The 24806-nt window shown below is 41.5% G+C and overlaps 1 protein-coding gene across 5 annotated transcripts in view; it reads right to left on the bottom strand.

Annotated features, from left to right (window-relative positions):
- The window catches only part of ANKRD6 (ankyrin repeat domain 6), a 106418-nt gene that overhangs the window by 2268 nt on the left and 79344 nt on the right, over positions 1-24806 (bottom strand). For 3 of the 5 annotated variants that reach the window (XM_030448103.1, XM_030448101.1, XM_030448104.1), the window contains 13 exons: positions 22713-22811; positions 14955-15053; positions 14187-14285; positions 10682-10780; positions 9608-9706; positions 7681-7779; positions 7356-7433; positions 6518-6622; positions 6118-6258; positions 5555-5731; positions 3447-3599; positions 2741-2854; positions 1225-1567 (listed from right to left, as the gene is read on the bottom strand). In XM_030448103.1, coding sequence (XP_030303963.1) covers positions 1225-1567; positions 2741-2854; positions 3447-3599; positions 5555-5731; positions 6118-6258; positions 6518-6622; positions 7356-7433; positions 7681-7779; positions 9608-9706; positions 10682-10780; positions 14187-14285; positions 14955-15053; positions 22713-22811 — 1705 coding nt within the window. The remainder of the gene's footprint in view (positions 1-1224; positions 1568-2740; positions 2855-3446; positions 3600-5554; positions 5732-6117; positions 6259-6517; positions 6623-7355; positions 7434-7680; positions 7780-9607; positions 9707-10681; positions 10781-14186; positions 14286-14954; positions 15054-22712; positions 22812-24806) is intronic. The other 2 variants (XM_030448105.1, XM_030448106.1) reach the window with 2 other exon arrangements.

Here is a 24806-nt window from a genome sequence, read left to right as displayed (position 1 = left end):
TAGAAGAAAATATATACATGCATATTTAGAAAAGCTCTGGGCATCTATTGTAGCCTTCAGAAATCCACGTTGTTGGCTGAATGATCATTTCCCCATCTACCATGCTGTGTATACACTGTAGAGGCTTGTGTTAGCTAATTGCTAACACAATACCTGCTAATTGCAGGTATTACCATAGAGAGTCATTAACAGAGAAAATCTGGCTCAGGCAGAGAGGCACTGCATTGTGGCTGTGGGACTTAGAGCCTGACAACAATCAAAGAACTTCACCAGAAGAACATGTAACAAAGATCAGCTTAGATTACAAAATTAGTTTATGTCTGCTGATATTTATGAGCCCCCCACTTCTACAAGAATTGAAGCCCCACTGATTTTGCAAAAGTAACATATTTTGATGCTTCTGACTTGTCCAATGGAGCACCTATAGCTCAAATTCATGCTGCCATAAGATGTCCTGAGTGGTCTTCTGCCTTTCTAGTGGTATCCATATCCACATCTGTTCACTTTGCATAGTGTTTTGAGAACATACACAACATATTTTAAAGAAGCCTAGGGCTTTAAAGAAGCCATAGGACTCTCCTTGGCTCTGGAGACCTGGGCATTCTGCCTGCTTATTTTTTCCTCAAAAGCTTTGACAGCCGGGCACAGAGGAGTGGCTTGAACCAAGGCCTTGCATATTTTTGTGTGGCCATGATTCCTGAATGGGCCTGAATATTCTCAGCTCTTTCTGTTGTCAAATGAACTAATAATTAAAGAGACTTTGGTTCAAGGAAAAAAGATAAGGTGAGAGGTTTATTCTACATCCTTGTAGTTTGAATATTAACAAGGGAAATTAGTATTTTAAGTTCACATCCTTGCACTCTGCCACCTAGAAAGCACTGAATACATACACTTTCTTCAGTAGACTTTGGATAATTCACACACTTTCCTGACTGACAGTGGAGCAAGAACAATTCTGACTGGGAAGCTGGACAAATTTCAGAAAACAGAGTTATTCAGAGCTTCAAAGACACAGTGACATGGAAGCATCAGGAAGAGCCACTGGAATACCACCCAACCATGACTTAAAATATTCCCAGCATCTGCCTTGAAGTATATTCTAATCCCAAAACATTATGCATATGTATGAGGGAAAGCACACAGACAGTATTAGTATCTGTGGTGTTAATACAAGTATCCCTCTATTAATTAGCTTGCCTTTGAATGAATATGACATCTAAGTACCTGACAAGGTTGTACCTGACACACCGTCTTGTTGAATGCAAAGATGTTGCCCAAAATTCTGTTCTGGCATCTGGGCTCTGCTCCTTCCCCCATCTTCCAAGAGGCTATGTGGGAGCGTGATATAGGAATGCTGGTGGGACCCCTCTGACTGCAGTGTGGGCTGGTTGGCTTTGCAGTCCTTGGCACTGTTGGGGTTGTTCTCAGTATCCAAGGTCTCCGTGAGAGACTCACAAGTGGACAAAGTTGATTTTGGTCTTGATGACCTGGAATCTCCAGAAAGCTTGAGCTCCAGATTTTGAATCTTCAACATACACCAAGTCTTCAGCTCATCAACCAAGGAAATCTATGCAAAAGAGACTAAATTAGACAACCTTATTATGAGATCCTTTGGTTCCCAGGCTGCCGAGAACATGTGGAAGGGACCAAGGGAAGCAAGCCTGGGATGTGTGGTTCTAAGACTCCTTGTCTTAAGCTATGCATCCTGCCACTGGGAATACTTAAAAGACTGCAAATCAGAAAAGATGAAGAACTATGCATTAGCTAATGAAAGGCACCCTCTTTAGTCCAAGTTACTGCCTCTTTGATTTGAACCTGCTACTTCAAATGCAACTCTTAAGTCTGACTTGTTTAACCATACAGTCAGTGGTATTTTCTAAGTAAAAGAAACATCACATGTGGCCAAAGCTGCCTTTTTTAAAGAGTGAAATTCAAAGTAGACACTTCTGGGACACAACTTTATACAATTACCAACCCCAGCTCCTCTGTTTGCTCGGTGATAAAGTTGAATCCACCACTAAATGATAAATTACTAACAGCTTTCAAATTACAAAGGTACTTAATAAGTGTCAGCCCCAGAGGCATTCGCCAGTAATAATTTAAAATACGAGTAGCTCTTTTACCCTCTTGTTCATATAACATCAAGAATTTAGGTCAGGACCTTCCAAACACATGGACACTTAGTCCCTACATTTCATAAAGCCAAACTCAATCTGCCAAAGCCAGAGCAAAGAACTGAAGTCTTTTAATATATGGACAAAAACAAAAAAACAAAAAAAGAAACCAGCAGAGAGAAGAAGAGAGATTCCCAAGGCACACAGCCAAATGGATGAGAAGTAAAAGCAATAACATAGATCTCAGCCTTTGTTACTATTGGCAGATGTTCCTGCAGATGTCCTATAGAGAAGCAAAAGTTGAAAGCACTACTGTTAAAAACTTAGCAGAAGGAATTTTTGCAAAGCACTATGCTAGAGAAATGGTTATCTTGTTACAGAACCTACACTTCAGACCCACCAAATTATATTATGGCAGCAGGACTGGATTTCACATTCCCCAGTTCTAATACAAAATCTTTATAAATTAGCTTTAGAGACCCAGGGGGCAGATGGGAGCAATCTGGAGTTCTTTTGCCTGTTTGAACAGATGAGCTCAATCTCCAGTACTCTCTCTACCTGCTGGAATGAAACTCTTGGGGTGATCCACCTGAGTTGAACAAGGAGCAGCTTCTTTAAAGCCCTACCTGCCTTTTCTCCCCCTCATTTTTTTCCAGCTCCGTGTGCTGCTGCAGGCGGTAAAGGCACTCGGTCCGCTCCGCCGACAGCCTCTCAGCCATCAGCTTGTCTAAAACACGGAGCTGTGGGGGGAAAAAAAGAAACACAACAGAATTTAGCTGAGATCATCATGTTATAAACCAAACAAAACCTCCTCCACCTGGGAGCCTCATAAGTCAAAGTCAAATCTGTTTCGGTCTTCATTTCTAGGAATGCCGCCAACGACAATTAGATGTAGCTTGCAAAGAGGTTCCATCACTAAATTAGCAATTAGTAATGATTACATTAAAGATAAAAAGTAATTTAGGTGATTTTGAATTTCTGTGCAACCAGAATTCAGCAAGAGGGATTTTTACAATTGTGAACTGACCAGCTCTAGGACTGCCTTCTGTCTTTTAAGTTTCCCTCCTGGGGCCTCAAGCAGTTTAGATTTATTTTCTAAAGAAGCACCTGAGGCCACTTAACACATTAAATGTGTTTTCTCAAGTCCCTGGTTTGCAACATTAGATCCCTGTGGAATGCCACAGTTTCCTGGTATTGATATTAGATTTCAGGTTTGTTTTTACAACACAAGAAGCAATGAAAGAATCCTGACAATGAAAATATTCATTAAGCTGAAGATAGGTTTCTAATAGTCATGTGGGTCTATATATGACCTCAGGGTCATATTCTTACTTGATGTTGAGTTTTGCTTTCCATCTGGCCCAGCTTAACATTCATCTTATCTTGCACTGTCCCAAACTCAGCTTTTATCTCTTCAACTGTTGCCTCCAGCTGATTCTCCAGTTTATTTATCAGGGGCTCACAACGACATCCATTTATGGGAGCCTGAAAGGAAGTAATATATTTACTTGCTGCAACTCGCTGTCCTCTTAGTACACTTGGAATGTAATCACAGCCTCCTTGAGTCACTCTTGGGCTCCTCTGTACCATGTACTGTATCTCACCCTCCTGATAACATCTTACAGTAGCTCAACCAACAGCTGTGTCTTGAAGCTGTAATCCTGAATTGTACAAAAACAAAAAACAAAACAACAAACCAACGGATTTTGTGGATGTGCGAAGTTTTGTGGGATTTAACCTAATTTTAACTATTTGGTTTTCTAGCCTAATCCAAACAATGTGGGGGTTGGGCTTTATTTTGGTTTTTGGGGGGTTTTGGTTGGTTGGTTTTGAGGTGGGTTTTGTTGCATGGTATGTCAAGGTCTCACTGCCTCTCTTGTCTACGTTCATCCTGCTGACATCCAGCTGACCCTTACCTATGTTACACCTGCTGCCTTCCTTTGAGTTGCATGACACCCATTCCCAAGGCTCCTCTCTAAGGAGAGCTGCACTAACCTCATCTAGATCTCATGGAGGTGGTCTCAAAAGGCTCCTTTAAGCAAGGACAACTAATCCTCACCAGCTTTCTCTGCAGTGTGCAGGCAGATATTGGCTTCTTCAGGAGCCCAAAGTGGCCACTCTGAATCTGTCTGCAGAAGAGCTTCCCTCTATCCTTTGGCCCTGCAGCACCATTTCACAAATGGAGGGTTATTCCTGTGGCAGGGGAAGGTGGGTGGCTTGTGAAGCACTAGAGAAAGCTTTAGAAATACATTAACTTAAGAAATTCTGTTTACTATTCAGGGCCTGAGGCATCAAAGAAGACAGACGAGAGGGAAAAAAAAGGGAAGAGAACTGTCAGGTATTTCAGGAAATGTTATAAGAGAATCTAGCTCTATTAAGATAACCTTTGTGACTAGATTACATTTGTATATAAATCCTGTCTGTTCTCTGCACCTTTCTTCCTGCTCCCCAAGTCTTTCCTACTGTCCCATCCTCCTACCATCAGATCCTAGGGGCAGGGAGATACCCATTTTAACATATGAAAGGTCCTCCATCTTTCCAGATGTCTGTTATTAGGATAATCCTGTAGTGCCATTGTCTGGAAATTTCCCAAGCTTTACACAGACGTTGGAAAGTATGACCAGTAAGACCTTTGAAGTCTGACTTGAGTGATCTTCATAATGTGATGAATTTCTTCACTACAGCAAAGGAATGAGGATAGCTGGTGGATGGATGTGAGAAGCTAAGGAAATGAAAGGACTGACCTTCCACAGATGCAGGAGGGCTATATTAAGAAAACAAAATAGACATTTACAATGCCTACAGGGTAATGTGCTGACTGTTTTCGTGCTTTTTTATAAATGTGTACTGGTAAATACTTGCATAATAGAGTAGGTACAGTATTAGTCTGTAAACCGGAATAAATGCACATGAGCTGGTAACTCCGGGTTTATTTGTGAAACAACTTCTGTACTGTTCCTGCCTCCAGTAATCCTTAAATCTCCAAAGACCTATGTTGCAATGAACAGAAAATTGAACCAAAATGTACTAAGCATACTCAAGAACTCAGTTTAGGTAGTAAGCTTCAGTGTTCACACACTACTCTCATTTATTTTCTTGGGAAAAGCTCTTTGTATTTCCAGTGAAAAATCTTAAATTTCAAAGTGTATCATAAAAGCTCCAGTTTCATTTCCAATCACTGTTCACACCTTATCTCCAAAAAGGAAATACTCTGTAGATCAAAACTAGTTAACAGACATTTTTAACAAGCACAAAACAAACCAGCTTACTGTTTGCCAGACCTCAGGCCAAAACGCAACTGAACGAGGAAAACAAATCCACAGGGAGGATTTCATACGCCCGAGAGTGCAGCTGAGTGCATTTTCTATCCTCTTGCTAACTGCCCCAGCTCCAAGTGCTGCTCCCTGTGTCTCCCTGCAGCAGGACAGCAGCCACCTCACCTGCATCACCTTCCCATCCTTCCCTCGATAGAGCGTGTAGAGCTGGTAGGCTCGGACCTCGTGGGGAGGGGGTGGTGAGGAGCAGTGATGTTTACTTCTGCGCTTGGGCACGTTTTGCTGGGGCTGAGGGAGGGTCTGCTGATCAGCTGGAGAGATGGGGTCCGACAGTGCTGAAACCTGCACGAAGTAAACAAAACGTTTTCCCTGTTTAAAAGCCTCCCGGTAAACCATTCCTGGTGGGAACAGGACAAATCCACTGTGACAATGATTGCAAAAATCTGATTAGATCACCAATCCAGCTGACCACAACCTTGGTGTCTGTCAGCACAATAACCAGATATCTGGACAAATCTGGTTTGTGTGACTCTCAACAGCAGAATTAACCTACCAGAAATTGGTTTTGTCTGAATGCTACTTCTGCTTCATAAGCACAGGTGAGGCTGGTGCCCTGACAGCACCTCACCAACATACCAAGGGGGCATACCTGTGCTCAACTAGTATCAACAGATACTAGTGCTCAACAGCTATTCCTTTTCTCACTGCTGTTTTAAATCTACAGATACCTTTTCCTTTGGCTTTTTCTTTTTGCTCTTCTTCCCTTTGAGGTCTGGTGAGGTTGACCGGGGTTCCTCCTTCAGATCATTCTTCCTCTGTGGTTGCTGGTCGCTGCTTGGAGTGTCTTCAGCAGCTGAGACACTGCCCTGCTTGAAGCAAAGATAAGGAGTTCAGAGCAGTTGCAGAGATGGAGGAAAGGTGCCTTTTGTTCAGTATTCCAGTTTTAAGCCATTCTGTACACGAGTATGCAACTCTTTAGTTTCAAAGCACAATAGACTGCCTCAGACAGCTGCCTCAGACACCTGCTGTGGTCACGCACAAGTGACGGCTCCAAATAGATTTAGTCCTGATGAGTTTTATTAATGCTCTGTCCCCACAGCAGATGCAGCTGGTAATGCCAGCCTGTACCTTGCTCTGGACCACTTCATCCCGTGGCACCGACTGAGCTCGCCTTTCCTCCTTCAGCCTCTCTCTCTTCTTCCTCAGGCTTCTTCCACGATTAAAGCGTGAGACCTGAAAGCAGGCGACACTGTCACTCAGTGATGTCAGGCTCTGTCCTACCACAGCAGACCTTTGTCACCTCTATCTAAAAGGCACTGGGCAGAGGTGACTGCAGTGCCAGATGGATAATAATGGGCCAAGCAGTGTGGTTGTTTAGAACTGTAAAAACACACCATCGCAGGGCTAAGTCCCTTTGCTGGCCCTGGGAGGGGTGAGAACCTCTTCCTGTGTCCCCAGGCTGGTTGCCAAGCCAAGCCTTTCCCACACAGAGAGGACAAGGAGGAGCAGGACAAGACAGCACCTGGTCTCGTACCAGAATACAGAACTCTCCCAAGAGCACTCCAGCACTCCACACACAGGAGTTGAGTATAAACAGAATGTGTTGTCCCCATTTCAAAGTATCTTCCAGTGCAAGCAACTATTTGGGGATGGAATGTATGTGAAGCAGGCAACACAGGGACACAACTTGGGAGCTTCTGGGTACAGGGCAGCTTTCTAATCTGTACAGGAACAAGTGATTCTGGCTGCTCCATCCTCTGCCAGTCAGGGCCTCTGCCAGCACTTAATGCTGGGCTTGGGGGCTGAAAGACTCCACATCAGTAGACCTGAGGCCAGGACACAATGCCAGCAGAAACACAGACACCTTTCACAGCAGAATGCTAAGGACCAAGGGACGTGGCTTCTCCGGGTTAACTGGCCTCAACTGCACGTGTATGTACGTGCTGGGGAGAGATCTGTAGTGTACCTGTGATGCTTTAGTGAGGAGGAGTGCAACCTCAGGGTTATTGTGCTGTCTGGCAACCTCTAGAGGGGTCTGACCTGCCTGAGAGGAAAAAGAAAATGGCATTTAATTCAAAACATGAACTGCTGGAAATGTGGAATTTTTCCACCCAAGCTTAGTATATGCTCTGTACATGTACTGTTTACAAGAGTCAAGTGACTGACTGCTTCTATTTACTCAGATTGAATTCAACTCCTGATACCCAAATATTTTCTACTAACACTATGAAGAATATTGAAGAAAGTCTGCATTAATGCAAAATACCAAAGAATATCCATGTCCTGCTTACATTGTTGACAACGGATGCATCAGCTCCTGCCTCCAGCAACAGCTTAACCACCTTCCTGTGATTCAGAGCAGCAGCTACATGGAGTGCAGTATCTCCTGCCTGCAAGTTGGAGAGCAGAAAACAAGTGTGTAACACAAATCTTTGGAGCTCACACCGATGGAATCACATCCTCCTAAAGGATGCTCAGAGGTCAAAAGGCCTACACTTACTGATGTAACAACTATGCTTAAATAAGGCCTGATCAAAAAAAAGAAGTTGGGAGCAAGTGGACAGGAGGGGGGCAAGGAACTACTTCAGCACGAAGACCTCACTTCATCCTGCCTGGCTGTGAGTCATGCAGCCGGGGTACTGATTGTCTGCTTTAACTAAACCAAGTGACAGACAACCAGCCTGGGGACAGCCCAGCTCTACTGCCAGCAAAAGGATGCAACACCTGAGGGCAAAACCAGTTTTCCCACCACAACCTTCCTTTTCCTTTCTTTTCTTTTTCTTTTTTCTTTTTTTTAAATTTTTTTTCTTTCCTTTACAGGCTTGGTGCACAGGTGGTCGTGTATCACATTACTCAAAAATAACCAGGTAAGTTACCACTAGAGTAAGGCAGTTGGTATTCTCTTCAGGAGATTCCTCAAGAAAAACAGGTTTTGGACCAAAGCCAGGAGGCAATCCAGGTCCAGCACTAACACACTGTCCTGCCCTTGTCTCAGTGCACTGAGGTGGAGACAACTGTGATCAGATTCAGGCCCGGGTAACAGAGCCAGCAGCTGTTCAAGGGAGACCATACACATGTATACAATGCCCTCCTGTCCCCTCTGCATTTTGCCTTCAGAAAATTAGATCTCCTCGAGACTAGTGAAAATGTATTGTTTGTTGCTAACTTGGATGAGAAGTATCAATAAATAGAAGCATTATACCTGCAAATATGGAACAAATTGAGGTAGTGCTGGGGAATGAAGGAAAGGGGTGTCTCTCTGGGATGGGTTCATACCAGTTAATCTTAATATTCAGTAGCTTACTTTGTAAGTTAAAAATCTCATTTCCAAATAAAATTACATTGTAAATTTAGCATGCTAAAACTCATTTGGTTTCCTGCAATATCTCATATCTAAGAAATAAGATTAAATGTGCAGATCAGAAAACATCTTTATGATCCTCAACTGCACATGGAAGATTTCCCAGGAGCATGAGACGATGTGGTAAAGCACCACATAATCTGTTTATTTAGCAGATTTAACACATTTTAATGTACTATTGTACATGAATGTACAAACTAATGTACTTTTACCATCCAGTTAGGCTGTGCTATAGGTACAGCAATCAATTACTTCTCTATAAAATAACTATGGATGTTTACTCTTAGGTGAGACTGATCATTACTTTGAATTTAAAGCACAGCTTTTCTTCACTTCTATGTCCTTTTAATTCCCCTTACTACAAAATAGCAACATAGAAAAGTATTCCAGAAGAATTTGCACCCTTTTTATCATCTGAATGTTTGTGAGTTCTGCTTCACAATGTCTCTGTAATGGCTACAGGATCATGAAATCATAGTTAAAAAAGGAAAAGATGGGCCCCCAGAAATTGACTGAGTCTCTTGCCCAGACCCATTCTTCACAGAACTGGTAAGGACCCAAGAGAGCCATCTCCTAACCCTATGCTTTCTACCCCTGTCCCAAACCCTCTTCATACACCGACGTACAATTGCAGAACCTCATCAATAGGCAATGCTTTCAAGAAATGATGCAAATGTGATGGCGAAATCATAAACCACTGATATGCCATTTACTTTAAGGCTATTCTTAAAAGCTCAGGCATTTGGTGCTAACAGTGAAACACAGAGTGAAGCAGGATTACTTGGGTAGGAATCTCTCTTCTCAACAACTGGCTGTATGCAAAGGGTGCAGAGTCGCAATGAGGTTCATGCACTGACCTGGTTCTTTTCATGGACAGAACAGAAAGCACTGAGCAGCACCCTAATGATGGGCAAGTGATTATAACGAGCAGCCACATGCAGACAGGTATCTCCTGCCTGCAAACAGAAACAAAGCTCTGAGCATGTAATCGCAGTAAGAAAGCTTGCACTTGTCGTGATGTTCAGAGATGAAATAACCCTATTGAACCAAAAAGAGCAGTAAATGCCACACACCTCCACTGAACAGCAACACTCTCTTCTCTGTGGTACAAAATCTACAATCATGGGTAGGAAGGTTTAGCAAGAGCTAGGGTCAGGCAAGGTGTGCGTATAAATTCTTTAAAACACTGATGGGAAATACCAGAATTATAAAATGCTGGTTTAGTGCACTATAAAAAATGATCTACATTTTCACATGAAATTTGTTCTTCTGACCAGAACCAAAGTGATTTGGAAACCCCAATCAGTGTCACACGTAATGAAGAAAATGGGTGGAGTGGGGACCAGAGCAGTGTCCCTACAAGGGGTGGCACATGCACAGATGGGAGCAGAGCCCAATGGGTTCCCATTTCTGTGTGCCTCTGCCTACCTTGTTATCAAGCAGGGAAAAAACGATTTGGTTTCCTTACGTAGACTTTTTTTCTTTGCCTTTGTCATGTCAGATCCATTATAAAATAGGAAGAAAGCTGAAATTGAAGTCACCTTGAATCTACCTCATTTGGCAGACTGACACACAGTATATATTATCTGTCTCAGTGACTGCTGGTCTGAAGACTTTCACTGCTCTGGCATAAATCCCATGAAGTTTTCCATCTTTTTTACAGAGAGCACTTTTGCAGAACTGCATGACAAAACCAAAACTCCCTTCTACTCCTTCCATCCCCACTTAAGAGATGGGTACAAGCAGTGTGTTGCACTATCTTAAAACATCCCTATAGACAATGTATGCAATGGGTTTTTTTAAGTGTTTTTTTTTCAATAGCATTTATAACAAAATCACATCTTAAAGCATTTCTGAGTTTTTCTACAAGTTACAATAATATAGCTAAAACAAAGCCACACAAAACCAAACACATTCTTTTCAAAACTCACATTATTTTTGAGGTCTGCCCGAGATCCTCCAAGTAACAAAACACGAGTACTCTGGGAATGACTGTTCTGGCAAGCCAGGTGAAGAGGTGTGTTACCTGCCTTAGAGAAATAGAGGAAAATACAAAGGCCATATTTAGAAATTGGATGTAAGTCTTTTAAAAAATAAAATCTCACAGGTCTTCCCACGAAAAGATCCACCCAGGGGTGAGAAGCCATCACTGTTATTTTCCTGAAGATATGAGATGAATGAACCTAGAGAATTAAATACTCTCTCCATCCTGGAAATCATTTGTCTGGGACATAGTAAAGGCAGAAACTGGACAGTCTAACAATACCTGCATTGGTCAAGTCTGTGTGAAGGAAAAAAACTCTAGAAACTCTCTGGTTCATTAATATCAAGCAGCACTATGAAGTAGTTCACTTAAAGAAATCTTGTGTTTACACACAAGATGCACACACACAGCACGGCATCTCTGACTTCAAGCAAAGCTGGCCATGCCTGCTGCAAGGTGTTGGGCAGAAGAGGGTCACAACAATTTCTGTTTCCTTTCTATCACAACACAAACCAGATCCAAGTCTATCTGGGCCAGTAGGTGCTCTTGCAGGGCAGGATGCAGCTTTTAGGCTCCAGGGAAGTTTAAATGTTCAGAGAGCACAACAGTCCCAAGGTAAGATGAGAAGGCAAAAAAAAAAAAAAAAAAAAAAAAGATAAGCAGCTCAAACCCCAGAGAATGGCATGCTAATGCTTCTAAAAGAAGCAAACATGCCATTTTTATAGAGAGAAATTTAAAAAGGGATTGCCTGTGTATTCTCTTTGTAACAATGTGAAAGACTTTATTGGTCTGACAAGTTTTTCCTGGCTGTGTTTGGCTTTTGCTGGTCTGAAAATGTTTCAGGTTGTTTTGCTCTTGGGAGCTGGAAATTACTTCAGTTTAGGTAAAAAGGATTTCCCATGCTTACTAAGCTGCCTGTTCACCTTGGTTGTGTCCTTTAATTTGTCCCCTGTGCTTTCAAGACACAGATCAAAGCTGCAGAGTTTGAATTACAAAAGGCCAGCTCTTAGGTGTGGTCTTAGGTCTTCAGTTGCACATCACAGACTCAAGCCTGAATGCAGTTCCTTAGCTGTGGCAGACACAAGCATTTTCTTTCTCATCTAATTGCATTTAAGATTCATTTTTTTCTTTTCTGATTTTATCTCTGAACAGCTTCTGCAATGTCTTTATCAGATGCTGTTGGGAAGGCCCTGGTGGGAAGGCAAGAGATCCTGTGCATTAAGTGATGGGCAGGGACCTCGATGCTGAGAGAAGTCACAAAGGTGGTGCCTGGGGCCAGGGATCCAGAGCAGGCCTGTCTGGCTCACCTCCCATAGGGTGAGAAATCTCTCAACAGCTTCTGAGCCTGAAACAGAGTGGATCTGAATTGTACCAATGGTACAATCAAATGATCTCCTGAATCTTTACTGAAATGTACAAACTGATGGAGGATCTAAAAAGAAAGGCTCCAGCTGATCTCATGAGATGATCGGTCACAGTAGAAATGTTTTTATGATGCCATCTTGACCGAAAATAAACTGCATCTCCAGAGTGATTTTCTGCACAGGTTTGTTGCATTTCACTTAACATTGAATCCATCTTCAATTGCACTGCTCTTCTATATACTGTGCTCAAGGTGCTGTAAGAAATGCAACCATACCAGCATTCCCCTAGCAGCTCCAGGAGATATTAGCAGGGAGCTAAAGAAAAGACAAGAGTCAAATCCCTCCCATCTGCTGCTGCTTCACAGGGTTTGGCAAATCTAGGAGATAGTAGCTCTCCTATCCAGCCAAAATCACACAATGCCTAGGTGTAAGTCAACAGCTCATAAAGTGCTCCTGTACATGGCACCCAGCCCTGGCTACCAGAAACGCTGTCAGAAAGGTTATGCCTTGTCATCAGTCATGTAAGAAACTAAGAGACCAGAGAAACCATTTGGGAATTAAGTAGACTTCCTTTTTCTTGGAATCAAATGGGATAAAAGCATGTCTGTTTGTGCAAGCATGCACAATCCCTGCATTTTCCATCAGCTTCTGAGAAAAAATCCTGTCGGTTAAAAAAACACCCAAACAGTGAAATTCAAAGGGAGAGGATTGTGTGGGTAAGACATCAAAGGCCAGAGCAGGAGGTGCTCATCCCATATTAAAGCCTGTCAGTCACATTTCAAACATCAGCTCTGCCGTGCTATTCTGTGCACATGCTTTCTAAGAGATGTTGTCTGCATTTGACATACACTGAATTCTAAGCTAAATCTTCTCAAACCCTGAGGCATCCAAGAACACAGGATACCCAGACTTGCATCTTAAGCCCACATCTTTGTACAGAAATATACATAGGCAAGTGTACCCAGGGATAGCATTATAATGGTTCCCAAGACTGTATCAAGTCAAGCATGGAAAGTTGTCTAAAGTAGTTTTGATACAAATCTTGGTGAATTTTAACAGCAAAAATAATTACAGAAAATCAAAATTGGAAGTTGGAACAATATAAAAGAAGGAATAGATATAAAATAGCATCAAAGATGATTTAAATAGAGACCACAAAGTGACCATGATTGTACAAACACATGCATTTGTACTGCACATCTACATCCACACATACAGAAACATTACACCCAGGCAACATGCCTTCTTACACAAAATCTTGGACTTTGGCCAGCTGACTCCCTTCTTCCCTTTCATGTTAGAGACACAATCACAAAAAAATGCTTAGAGAATCCATAAAGCCATGCTAAAGCCCAACGAAGGACATGGTGCCAACCATGAGACCCAACTGACCCACCAGCACAGTGGTCCAACCCCTGACTCAGCTCACACATCACTATTTCCTACACCATTCCATAGCTTTGCCAATTGAAGCCAAGTCTCCGACAGACATTACAATTAGAGTGGAATTAAAACCCCTTGCTTTGTCATTCTTTCCTCTAAAGTGCTCTCTAGAGATTATAAATACAAAAAGGAAGATAATCTGGGGTCAGTACAAGATTTTGTTAAGAGAGTAAACTCACGCATTAGGAATAACTTTCAGACAAAAAAATGCACTATTTTTTTTCCTTTGTGGCTTACATTCACTTGGATGCTTAATTTCTGGGAAAAAAAAATTAATTTTGAATCCCATTTTCCTATTAGTACGATTCATTTTCACTTTAAGTCACACCAATCACAATGAATCTGCTCGGTATAAATTAGAGCACCATGGAGATTTCCACAGGAACTGCAGTGCTTCTCAGCTGTAATTGATGTACCATTTGACATGCTCTTGAGTTCCTCCTGCATCAGCTGTCAAAATATGAATTTCCTAATGCCTATGGAGGAGCCATCCAAGCGTAATAAATGCAAAAGAAGAAAATTTTTTAAAAATCCCACCCAGAGCTGGTCACCCACTCACTGAGAAATGCCACAGCCAGAAATCTCCAGTGATGAGAATCAACCACCTTACAGCAGAACTGAAAGCTCCTCCCGCATGGGTCTCACCTTGTTCTTGGCAAGAACATTGGCTCCTGCTTTAACGAGGACTTTGGCAGACTGACTGAATCCATGCCAACAAGCTTCATGTAGAGCAGTGTTCCCATCCTGAAGAGCACACACACAAGAGAAGGTTAATGTGCTATACCCACACACAGACTGAAGTGATGTTAAGAATGCAGCAGCTGCAAGCCCCACTTGCTCAGTTAAAAAAGAAAACATTTTTCCTTTTCCACTTGATAATTTTCTGTTTGATTTTTATAATAGGTAGATACACAAAAAATAGTTCCACTGACACCTTATGTATTTCAATCTCTTTCAGCTTTATCTTGCATTTCTTCCCACACCTCCTAGAAAGCAGAGAATTGCTTTGTTTGGATCTTGGGATTAGTTTTATTTACTCCTAAACTAAACTTTCATCCTGGGATTCTCAGTTTCAGGGATAATCAAAGGAAACTACAGTTTTGCATACAGCAAAATATGGTTGCATCTTTCTGTAGGTCTTCTCTTCTCAAGCTTTTAAATCAAAAACTATCAGCCAGATATCAAAAAAAAAAACCAAACAACCCAAAAAACCCAACTAAACCAATAAGTTATACTAGAGAGAGTACAGTTTTATCAGGGTTTTTTGGGCTTTTTTTCCTGATTTAACTGTTCAATCAGTTTCAAAGCATCAGATACTTACTTATGAGTATAAACATAACTTTCTCTCTGAGACCTTAATACTACTGTCTGGCAAGGCTACCATCCCACAGGGCTTTGCTGTTTGCCTGTTACCTTGTCTTGTCTGTCCAAAGCACAACCCTCTTGAATCAGAGCTGTTATAACATCAGTGTTCCCTACAACAGCAGCCCGGTGCAATGCTGTCTGATCACCCTGCAAAAAGAAGCAAATTTGTAATTGGTACCATTACCACCTCATTTTGACTCAGTACAACTGCACCACACACCAAAGCTGCATCTTTCACACACTTACTGTTCAAACTCAAGCTGCCTTGGCAAATATGCCCTGTAAACAACTATCATTGACGTTCCCAAGATTAATGAAGTTATTGAAAGTATCAGAGAGTTACAAGCCAGCTGTTCACAGAACTTTTCAAGTCATCACAAGCCCATACACAGCGCTGAAGCACTCTAAAAAACTGGTAGTATTAGAAGGCAGTGAATCTAACATATTTGGCACTAGGTATCTAATAATCAACAGGATCTGTAGGTGACTGAAGGGAATTACAGGCCTTTGTAATTCACCATAATGATCCCCCAGTACTCACACTGACTGGATGAAGACTCTCCTGTTTGGGTTCTGATTGCTCCATCAGCTCTGCTTAGGATAAGGGGCATGTGATGAAATTGGTCTCTTCAGCACCACTCATGACTTTACCAATTAGAGGCATTTTTGTGTTGAGGACCACAACTGCAAGACCATCAACTTATTCCATTCCAGCAACTGAGTAATCTCGAGGTCCAAATTACTTTCATTTCTCACTGACTTGCTATGTAGCAGCAACAAGCAAGATTCTTACATTTCCTTTATGGCCAAGTTTCCAAAATAAATTATGCTGATGTGGTCAGTTTTGTCTGACTGCCCATCCATCTCCCCCATAGCAACTGTTGAACTAATTTGATGAGCTAGAGAGCCCAAGATTAATTTTCTACAAACCTTCCAGAAACTGAAGACCAGGGAGGCACTACTGGCCCTGCCTGTCAGCAGTTACCTATATATTTTTATGTCCATATTGGTGAGACACTGATAAAAGAGGGGGAATAGGAGGATTTATATAGCACTATGTAGGGATGTAGGACATCAGCAGATGGGAAAATGAGCTGCAGGAACTGCACTGCTACCACAAAAACCAGTCTTGGCTTTCCTTTGAAGTTGCTTTGAATCTGCAATGCTGAAGCACAGCCTGAGTCCAGGCACAAAGACTACCTTCAGAGCTGCACACAGCCTTTTAGGGAGATGAATAAACAGAGTGGGAATCCAATCCATTTCTGCTTATCTAGATAACAGTCACCAAAAACACACATGGGGCAGAGATATGCAGTGTATCCTGAGGAAAAAAATCTTGCAGAGGAAGCTAGTCCTAAATAGATACAAATTTCTCTGCTACAAATCTCAATCAGATATTAATACATCATATCAAATAGTAAAACTAGAAGAATTTTTGTATTTTCTGTCCTACAGTCTACAAGTCTTTAGATTACTGGATAATTTAAATAATTTGTTCTCAAAGGTAGTTAGCAACTGACTTAAAAATGTCTCTTGGTGGGTTTTTTTTTTTTGTGCTAATTATAGCAAAATAGTTATTAATCCATAAATGAAAAATGAGCATTGCCAACCACAAACCTGTCAGTAACCCTTGTAATGCCAACTGTCACCACCAGTAAATCATTAAATTGGCTTATAATCATGAAGTTGATTTTTAAAATTTGAGTTGAGGGGTTCTTTTTCTTTTTTCTTTTAATTTGTCATCTGCCTTTTATCTCTAGAGGCCACATCTTTGTCTTTTGTTCTTGCCTCTACTGAGGGTGGAAATGTGTTTTAAGAGATTTTGAACAAAGACTATGATAGTCGCAGGAACTGGGACTTAAAAAAACCCAATGTGGACAGTGCAAATGTCACTTCATCTTACCATGAAGTGCAAAGTAAGCTGTCACCCTACCACTCCCCACTGGCACTGCTGCACCAGCAAAACTATGGAAGGCATTATAATAAAGACTAAAAGGAGATAACATCTGCCATTGTGATGGATGGAGCTTTAACAATGAATGGTTGGTTCCTACTTCTTCATAGTCCAGAAAATTGATTGCTGAGAAGAGTAAATTGGGGCAGGAGTGGATTGTATTAGATTAAGTTTGTAATTAAGGATCCTATCATTGGGCCAGTTTAAATCACGGCTGTTCTTGTTATTAACCCAATCCTATCACAGTAATTGCAGTGAGGTCAAAGGCCATTCAGCTTCTTGGGCTTTGTTGATATAACAACTATTTCTAATGACATGTCAGTTAAATTAAACACATCTAGAAAGAAGGAAGCACACCTGACTGCTACAGGAGCAGTCTCTCTTGGGGAGCCCAGCCCATCTGCTAGGGCTGCAGAGGGGCACTGGGATGGTTTCAGCCATCCCTAGGTGTTGTCCTGTACTATATTCTGGTCCCCAAAATGGAAGCCCCAAGTAGGTGAAGAGACACAAGTCCTGTAGATGGCACATGCAGGCACCTCCTACCACAAGGTGTTGGTTTTGGTGCTGATATTCTCCATACAAAAGCCTGGGGAGAGCCAAGCATCTAAGAGTAAGGTCCAGCCAGGACCCTGACCAGGTAAATAGACCCCTTATCCATGTAAAAAGAGTGTCAAAGGACATCTCAAACCCTGTCTCACCTGACTAAGGCACCTCCCTGTGAAGACATGGCAGGTATCAATGTCCTGGTGCAGGGCTCTATCAACCCCAGGCCCCTCAGCCAGCCAGCAGGGCAGGACCTGTTCAACCACTGGGTTAATAACCTGATCAACCATTCCCTGGGGCTTCAGCTCACACAATAACCTTAAACTGCTGAAGGTGCTGTGGAAGCTGAACAACCAGACTGTGGTGGTGGCCTCTGTGTGAGTCACTGAGCTGCCCAGCTGCAGATGGAGGAGCCCATCTATAAATGCTGCTGCTCGCACTGCTGCAATTCCAGCCTGCCCTGCCTCCTCCTTAGTAGAGCAACAACCCTTGCTTCTTATGGAGTCAGAGAAAACAGATGAGTTATGTTTTTTTCACAGCATGAAATTTCAGTCAGTGTAATCACCTACTGATGTATTTCTTTATTAATTGCTAAAATAACCGTCTCTGAAAGCACTCATCAAAATTCTGCCTTCAGCAAGGCATTAGGAGGCTGTTCCAGTGTCTCAAAGAGAAATTGCACCAGTAAATGCATATTAACTGTACAGACTATTATGCTGGGCACAACTCTTGATCCTATTTGTAAGTGATTTATGCCTCAGGAACAGATCACAGATCAGTAGCAATGAAAAGAGAGCTCCAGTCCTGTGTAACACAAATGTGACCTTGACAGAAACAACAGTCTGCCTACATGCAGGCATGGGCCCAAACCCAGAAAGACAGTAAGATGCTTAAGAGAGGCTCAGTAGAAGTAAGGCAGTTAAGTGTACAACACTGTGTTTTAAATCCCCTTCCTCAGCTGCTGCCAACCCCTGAAAGCAACTCAAACTCAGTCGTTTCCACTTCAGTGACCCAGACTGCTGTGTTGAAAGCACTCCATCTTTAAGGAAAACATTTATTTTCTCTGGGCTAGAGAGAGGGAGGTGCTGGTGGGAGACTGGGATTGGAGTCTGTCCCCCAGGTGAGGGGCTGCATGGGGCTGCCTGTATGGGGCCACTGCCCAGCAAGGACTAGCACCAGCAGATAAATTTCTGAAGGATGAAACCATGCTCTTTATGCCTTCTTTTAGGAGAGAGCTACAGGCTCCTAAAGAAAGTCCTAAAGAAAGGCAGATTCCTAAATCTTTTACCTTTTCTGTGGATTTTGGTATTGCCCTTTTTCTTAGCCCTTCGACTAGGCCAGTGGCATGTGCTCAGTGCCCTGGTATTTGCAATTACCTCCTCAAATTTCTTCATTTGTTAACTAAATTAAAGCAGTGGATGCAATCACCGGGAGCAGGCACCTAGGAACTGGATAGGCATCTATTCTACATCTGAAGTTCACCCTTAGGGAAAGGAGGTAACACAAGCAATTTACAAAAGAGCTGCAGATAGATGTTGCTTACTTCTGCTGGCTCTTCTGCCTCTGTCATGCTACAGGAACAGCATGGCATTACTGGAGTCTCTATTACAAGTGCTAATGCTCAAATGTAATGAGATTTAGTTTACACTAGCCTATAATACTTTTTGCTTTCTCTGATTTAAAAAATATATATACGACTACTGTATTTTGTTTTCCTGCACAATCCTACTCTCCACAGGGCCCATCAGTTGTAGGATTCCCTTTAAAGTCTGTCTTCAGTGTCACATTCTGACTCCTCACTGTCCTTCTATGTTTGCAGAAATCACCAGATAAACTGTCTTGCTACAAGAGAATTGCACCAAAACAGGCAGTGAAAACTCCTGCTTTCAATCCCTGGTACAAAGCGATGGGTGGCACTTGCAAAATCTTATACTATGAAATGAAACCATTAAATTCACAGTAGAAAATACAAAATATATCAAAGTTAAAATATAACCAAGTATTAAATGGTCTCAGGAGCCTATAAGCATACATGGATGTCCTGAGGCTGCTGTACACAAAAGCAATTGAATGTGCCTTAGTGCTTCTCAGTGTGACTGTGCTGCTCTCGTCCTTCGCTAAGGAAAGGCAGTCATTGGGACATACAGTGAGAAGAACTTCACTCTGAACAAAAAATGATGATGCAAGACCAGCAGAAGTGATGAAGGTATGAAAAAGTAATCAAAGGTGAAACAAATTACAGTTTAAGTTAGACTGACATGGAGTACAGGAACAAGCCCCTTTGAATATTTACATTCAGCAAGAAATCATTATGAACCCTGGGTTCTCGTTCCATTTGAAATTCATTTTCTACTTCTTAAACCGGAGCTTCCGGAAAGGAAAGTTTGGGAGCTTGGGCCTTTGTTCTGAATTAACTTTTTTTTCCGCAGTTAAGATTTTCAGAGGACACAGAGAGGGAGCAGGGAACTTGATGCAGAGCCCCCCGTGCAAAGCCCGCCATGCAGTCATGCACCGCAGAAGAGCACGGTCATGCCAGGCTGCCAGGCCAAGGCTCTGCAGCATGCAGCCATGGGAGACACCAAGCTCAAGGAAGGTTGAAGCAGAAGATTTCTAACCTCCTTCTCTCTTTCTGATCTTCTAGGTTCCTTTCTAGCCTTTCTCTTCTGGTTTCTCTTATCTTTCTCGTCCTTGAGTTCCTTCACCGGGACAACTTTCTCCTTGACTATTTCTGAGGTGTGTGCTGTGTGGATACTCATGGACCATTCAGAGATGGCATTGGGATCCCAGTAAGAGTTTCCAGGATTGGCAGGGAGAAGGAATGAGTTAGCTCCTGGGGTGGCATACTCTACAGAGCTGGAGTCCACTGGTTGAAATTCATAATAATCCCACTCCAGGCCACTGGAGGTCATTCTTCAACTAATTCTTATGGCTCTTACTGTGTTTTAAAGAACACATCTGTGAAACATGAGGTGAGTGTTTTCATCTCTCCACAGCATTTACCAGCTTTTAGGCTTCTGCTTATCATGTTGTAGAGGGGAAGTTAGTCTTGCATTCGTCCATTAGTTAAAGAGAGTCAACTCCCAAAATAAATGTGTTTAGGTTTCTCTTGTTATTTAGAAAACTGAACTACAGGTCATCTTTTTAGAATCTGGAGATTTGTTTGTGTTATCACAAGAATGCCACAGACAAAAATTATCTAAGTACTTTACTTTTCAATTAAATATGATACTTGCCACTCTCATGAGTGATTTTATCTCTGAACCTAAATCTGTATTTCTGAAAAACAGCAATGAAACATACAGATGTTAAACAAAACTTGATACCAAGTTGCCTTCACTGCCAAATTAGTACCCAGTAAAAGTGACAGAAGGCATAACCAGTATATTGCAAATAAAGGAGAATATGGCCATATTCTGTGGGGCATAAATAAAGTGTAAAAACAAATTATACAAGGAGAAACCAGAAATAGAAACTTTCTCTGAAGACCTATGTAAAAGGAAAGCAGAAATATTTTAGTTAATACCACGAGCAAAAATCTTCACCTTGAGTTTTAGCCTTCCTTATCATCTGAGACAAATCCAAACACATCCTCTGAGACTCAGCAACTCATGAGGTTCTCCTCAACCCCAACAAAATTACTAGTACTAAATACAGAGCCAAAATCAAAAATGGGGTTTAAAGAAACAGTATCTGTGAATCAAGCATGCATCTATTCTGTTCAGATTATTTACTACATTTAGAAGAGGTCTCCAGCTGTCATAAACAAAACCCCTGAGAAGTCTGCAAGGCAAGTGAAATAGGTTTTCTACAAGATAAGCATTCTAAAATGCAAGCCTGTTTGCTAAACCAAAATGATGCCAAACACTGATTTGCTGTTTTTCCATTATGTCTCCCATGTTTACATACAGACAGCCTAGACTCTGTTTCTAGAGGATTAAAAACACCCCAGACTTACCCAAAAAACAGTTTTCACTGAAATAAAATTTAAGCAAATCAGTGGAAGTTTTTGCAGTCTAAGAGCAACTTGCACTTCTCAGGAAAACAGATCGTACTCGTACCGTACCTGCAATTTTGTCTTAAATACCTGATGAATCATTTTTGCTGGAAGAAGTCAAAAACCATACTCAGGATCCATCTCAATAAACTGATATTCCCCTTACTCTTGCAGATCTGCTCTATTTCACAGATGGGCAGAATGAAAGAATGAAGAGTACAGGAACCAAAGTTTCTTCCTAGAAAAACAAGTTTCCCAGCAGAAAGCTGGCTGCACCAGTACTCCAGTCCTACACTTGCCAGACACAGACTGACTGTACAGTTCTCACAGGAAAGCAGCTGATTATGTGGAGAAAGAAACCAGTTTTTCTATTTCTATAGATATTCAAGACCCTCTAGATGCAAACAAATGCCTAAAAGGATTTTCAGAAGGCACCTAGACGTTCCTAGTGACCTTTTAATAGTTCTCTACTAACCACCTTTAAAGATCTACATCCCTTGAAGAATCTACACTTAATTTATTGGGGGGAAGCAGCCTGTCCCATTGCGCCACCAGAAGTCATCATTATTCACCTGCTGTTGCACATTTCAGTCTCCATCTTTGTTCATCAGAGTAAAATAACTATAAATGCATAACCAGTCACTCCAATGCACCTTAAAGCCTGAGATTAGAACTACTTTTATGGCAAACTGAGAAGTTCCAATAACTTACATGCATTAACAAATGAAAACAAGTTACCATTTGCTAAATTCAAAACTGAGGCTGAGGCTTCACCACACGACAGCCTCACAGATGCGACCACCCCCACATCGAGCTCAGCTGCCAACAGGACAATTTCCCTGCAATGCTTCACAGTGCTCCAGGGCAGCTGCTCCATACTCTATCCAATGCAAGATGTGTCTACACAAAAAGCATCTTTCACTTCAGAGAAACATTACAATGGATTATGTCCCCTACCTGATGTCCTCCAGTGGCTTCTCACAGAGTACAGAGAACTCTTACTTCATTTCTACACCAAGTGGCAGCCACCGACTCTCACTGCTACTCACACCCTCCCAGAGCAAGCAGGGCTCTTATAAAGCTCTGCAGCTCGAGTGAGAAGACAAAGCTATTCATTGAAAAAGCACTGCATTTCACATTTTCTCCCATATAGTTTTGCATTTCCAAATTAGAGGTTACATCTCCAAATTAGAAAACAGAGAAACAGATTTTTTTTTTTTTAATTCAATCCTACTTCAAAGAAGTGAAGGTCTACTGCTATGTGCAAATTACCTTTTTTCCCTCCACCCCAAGAAAGAATGTTGTATCTACTTACATCATCCTGAATATCCAGGTCACAACCTGCCTTCAACAAAACCTGGACAACGTGGAGATGACCCTTGTGGGCAGCAAGATGTAGGGGTGTCCGCCCATGCTAGAAATCAGAAGAAAATGAGAATATGTTAATTTTTATGCATGTTAGTTGACCAGGATTTATCTGCCTTTCCTCATTATTCTGTTCATACCCTGCTCACTGAAACCTGCAATAGTAGCAACTGATATACACTATTGTAGCAAGGGCTTTACCTTAATTTTGTGCATATTGAAAACTCTTCCTCCTCATCTCTAATATTTCAGTTTATCCTGATACTCTATGAAAGGGATTTTATATTCACGTGAGGATACTCCCTTAAAAATTCAGATCTGACTTAGTGTTCAAGGCTAAGAAGAATTCATGACCGTTTTGTTTCTGTCCCTCTGGAGTACCAAAGTGTCAACTGCTTTCAACTTCACTCTGTACATTAATAGACTAATTCATATATAGTAATGGATACCACCTCTGCAGTAGAAATAAGAATTACTGGGCTGCTGCATATGACAGACACTTGGAACACTTGTAGTCACTCCAAGTGACTTCATGCGTATGACAACCAACCCCATTTTGCCAAAGATCTGTCAGTTTTTTTTAAACAATGCTTATTTTTAAACATTACCAAGCTCTACTCCACATGAAAGTCAGAGTATAAATAATCATGAGAAATTCAATATACAGTGTAATCAAGGATGGTTCCCTAAAAAAGCAAGGGAAAGAAACGCTTTAATTAGTGAGACGGAAACATGATTTTAGGAGAAAAAAACAGCAAAGATTGAATTTGCCAGCAAAACACATTAAAAAGCCCCACCACCTCCCCAGTAAATGGATTCCAAAAATCTAAGTGAAATGACAAGAAGAAAACAATAGTTACTTGTAACTGGGCCCCACTTGATCATCCTTTGACAGAATTCAAAATGAAACATTTTAGGAAAGGGGGAATAGGCTGCTTCTCCTAAGATAGGTACAAGAATCACTGTGAAAAGAGGCTTAAAGAAGGAAGAGATTGAAAGAGGCAGGCTGGACAACAGAGGAGTGCTAGAACAAACTATTCCCTAAATATTTAACCCATATAACCTGAAAAAGAAAACTCAAAAGAGAGAATCAGGAATAAATTCTTGCTCTAGGAAGTATTTGTCTGTGTATATGTATATAAACATGTATCTACACGCACATACAAAATCTCAAAGCACCAACATGAAATCTTCCTGAAACACCTTAAGAACTGTTAAACACCAACCTCTTACAATTGTTGTGAATTTTATTTCATCACAATTAATAAAACAAGTTTTAAGACACTGCTAAAATCACAGTATTTTTCCAAAGAATCCTAAAACCAAAATGATGCCAAACACTGATTTGCTGTTTTTCCATTATGGCTCTCATGTTTACATACAGACAGCCTAGACTCTGTTATTAGAGGATTAAAAACACCCTAAACTGCCACTAGGCATTTTATGAGATAAAGAGCTGTATTGCTTTTCACATGTATCTATTATGTACCTATTTCTTAATTATTGCTTCCATTGCCCATTTTTCTACCCAAAGCAAAGGAACATAATGGCCCTACTAGGTCACCCACAGAAGAAGCAAACACCTCAAAAGCTGCTGGTTACTAATAGCCTGAAGTAAGCAGAAGACAACCACCACCTTTCTGAGTTTTTAAGCAACTTCCTCTGTAGTAAGACTACTTCAAGTAAATAAAAAAACCCAAAAAGCTCAGGACAGGCATATTTTTACTGAGCAAATCTTATACCCACGTAGCTTGTAAAGCCTCAGGAATTCAGCCTCACCAAAGCAAAAATGAAAGCCAGGATTGAAATTCACAGACCCAGTGGGGACAAGATGTCCACGGCATTACTGACTGCTTGTGTTATGCACTGGAAGCATTAAGCATCGATCAGTTGTGCATTATTGATCTGAGGGCCAGATCTAAGGGAAAAAGTCCTCCCCCACTCTGACATCCAGATCTGTTGACTCCCATTAGCAGCAGCAGCTCCTTCCCACATGGAAAACTTTCATTTTTCCCACACTGAAGGTGTGGGGAAGGGTTTGCTT

The sequence above is a fragment of the Calypte anna genome, chromosome 3 (assembly GCF_003957555.1).
Source record: "Calypte anna isolate BGI_N300 chromosome 3, bCalAnn1_v1.p, whole genome shotgun sequence".
NCBI classification, from domain to species: domain Eukaryota; kingdom Metazoa; phylum Chordata; class Aves; order Apodiformes; family Trochilidae; genus Calypte; species Calypte anna.
Note: the sequence above shows the minus strand (reverse complement) of the source record. Positions and strands in the feature narration are given on the sequence as shown.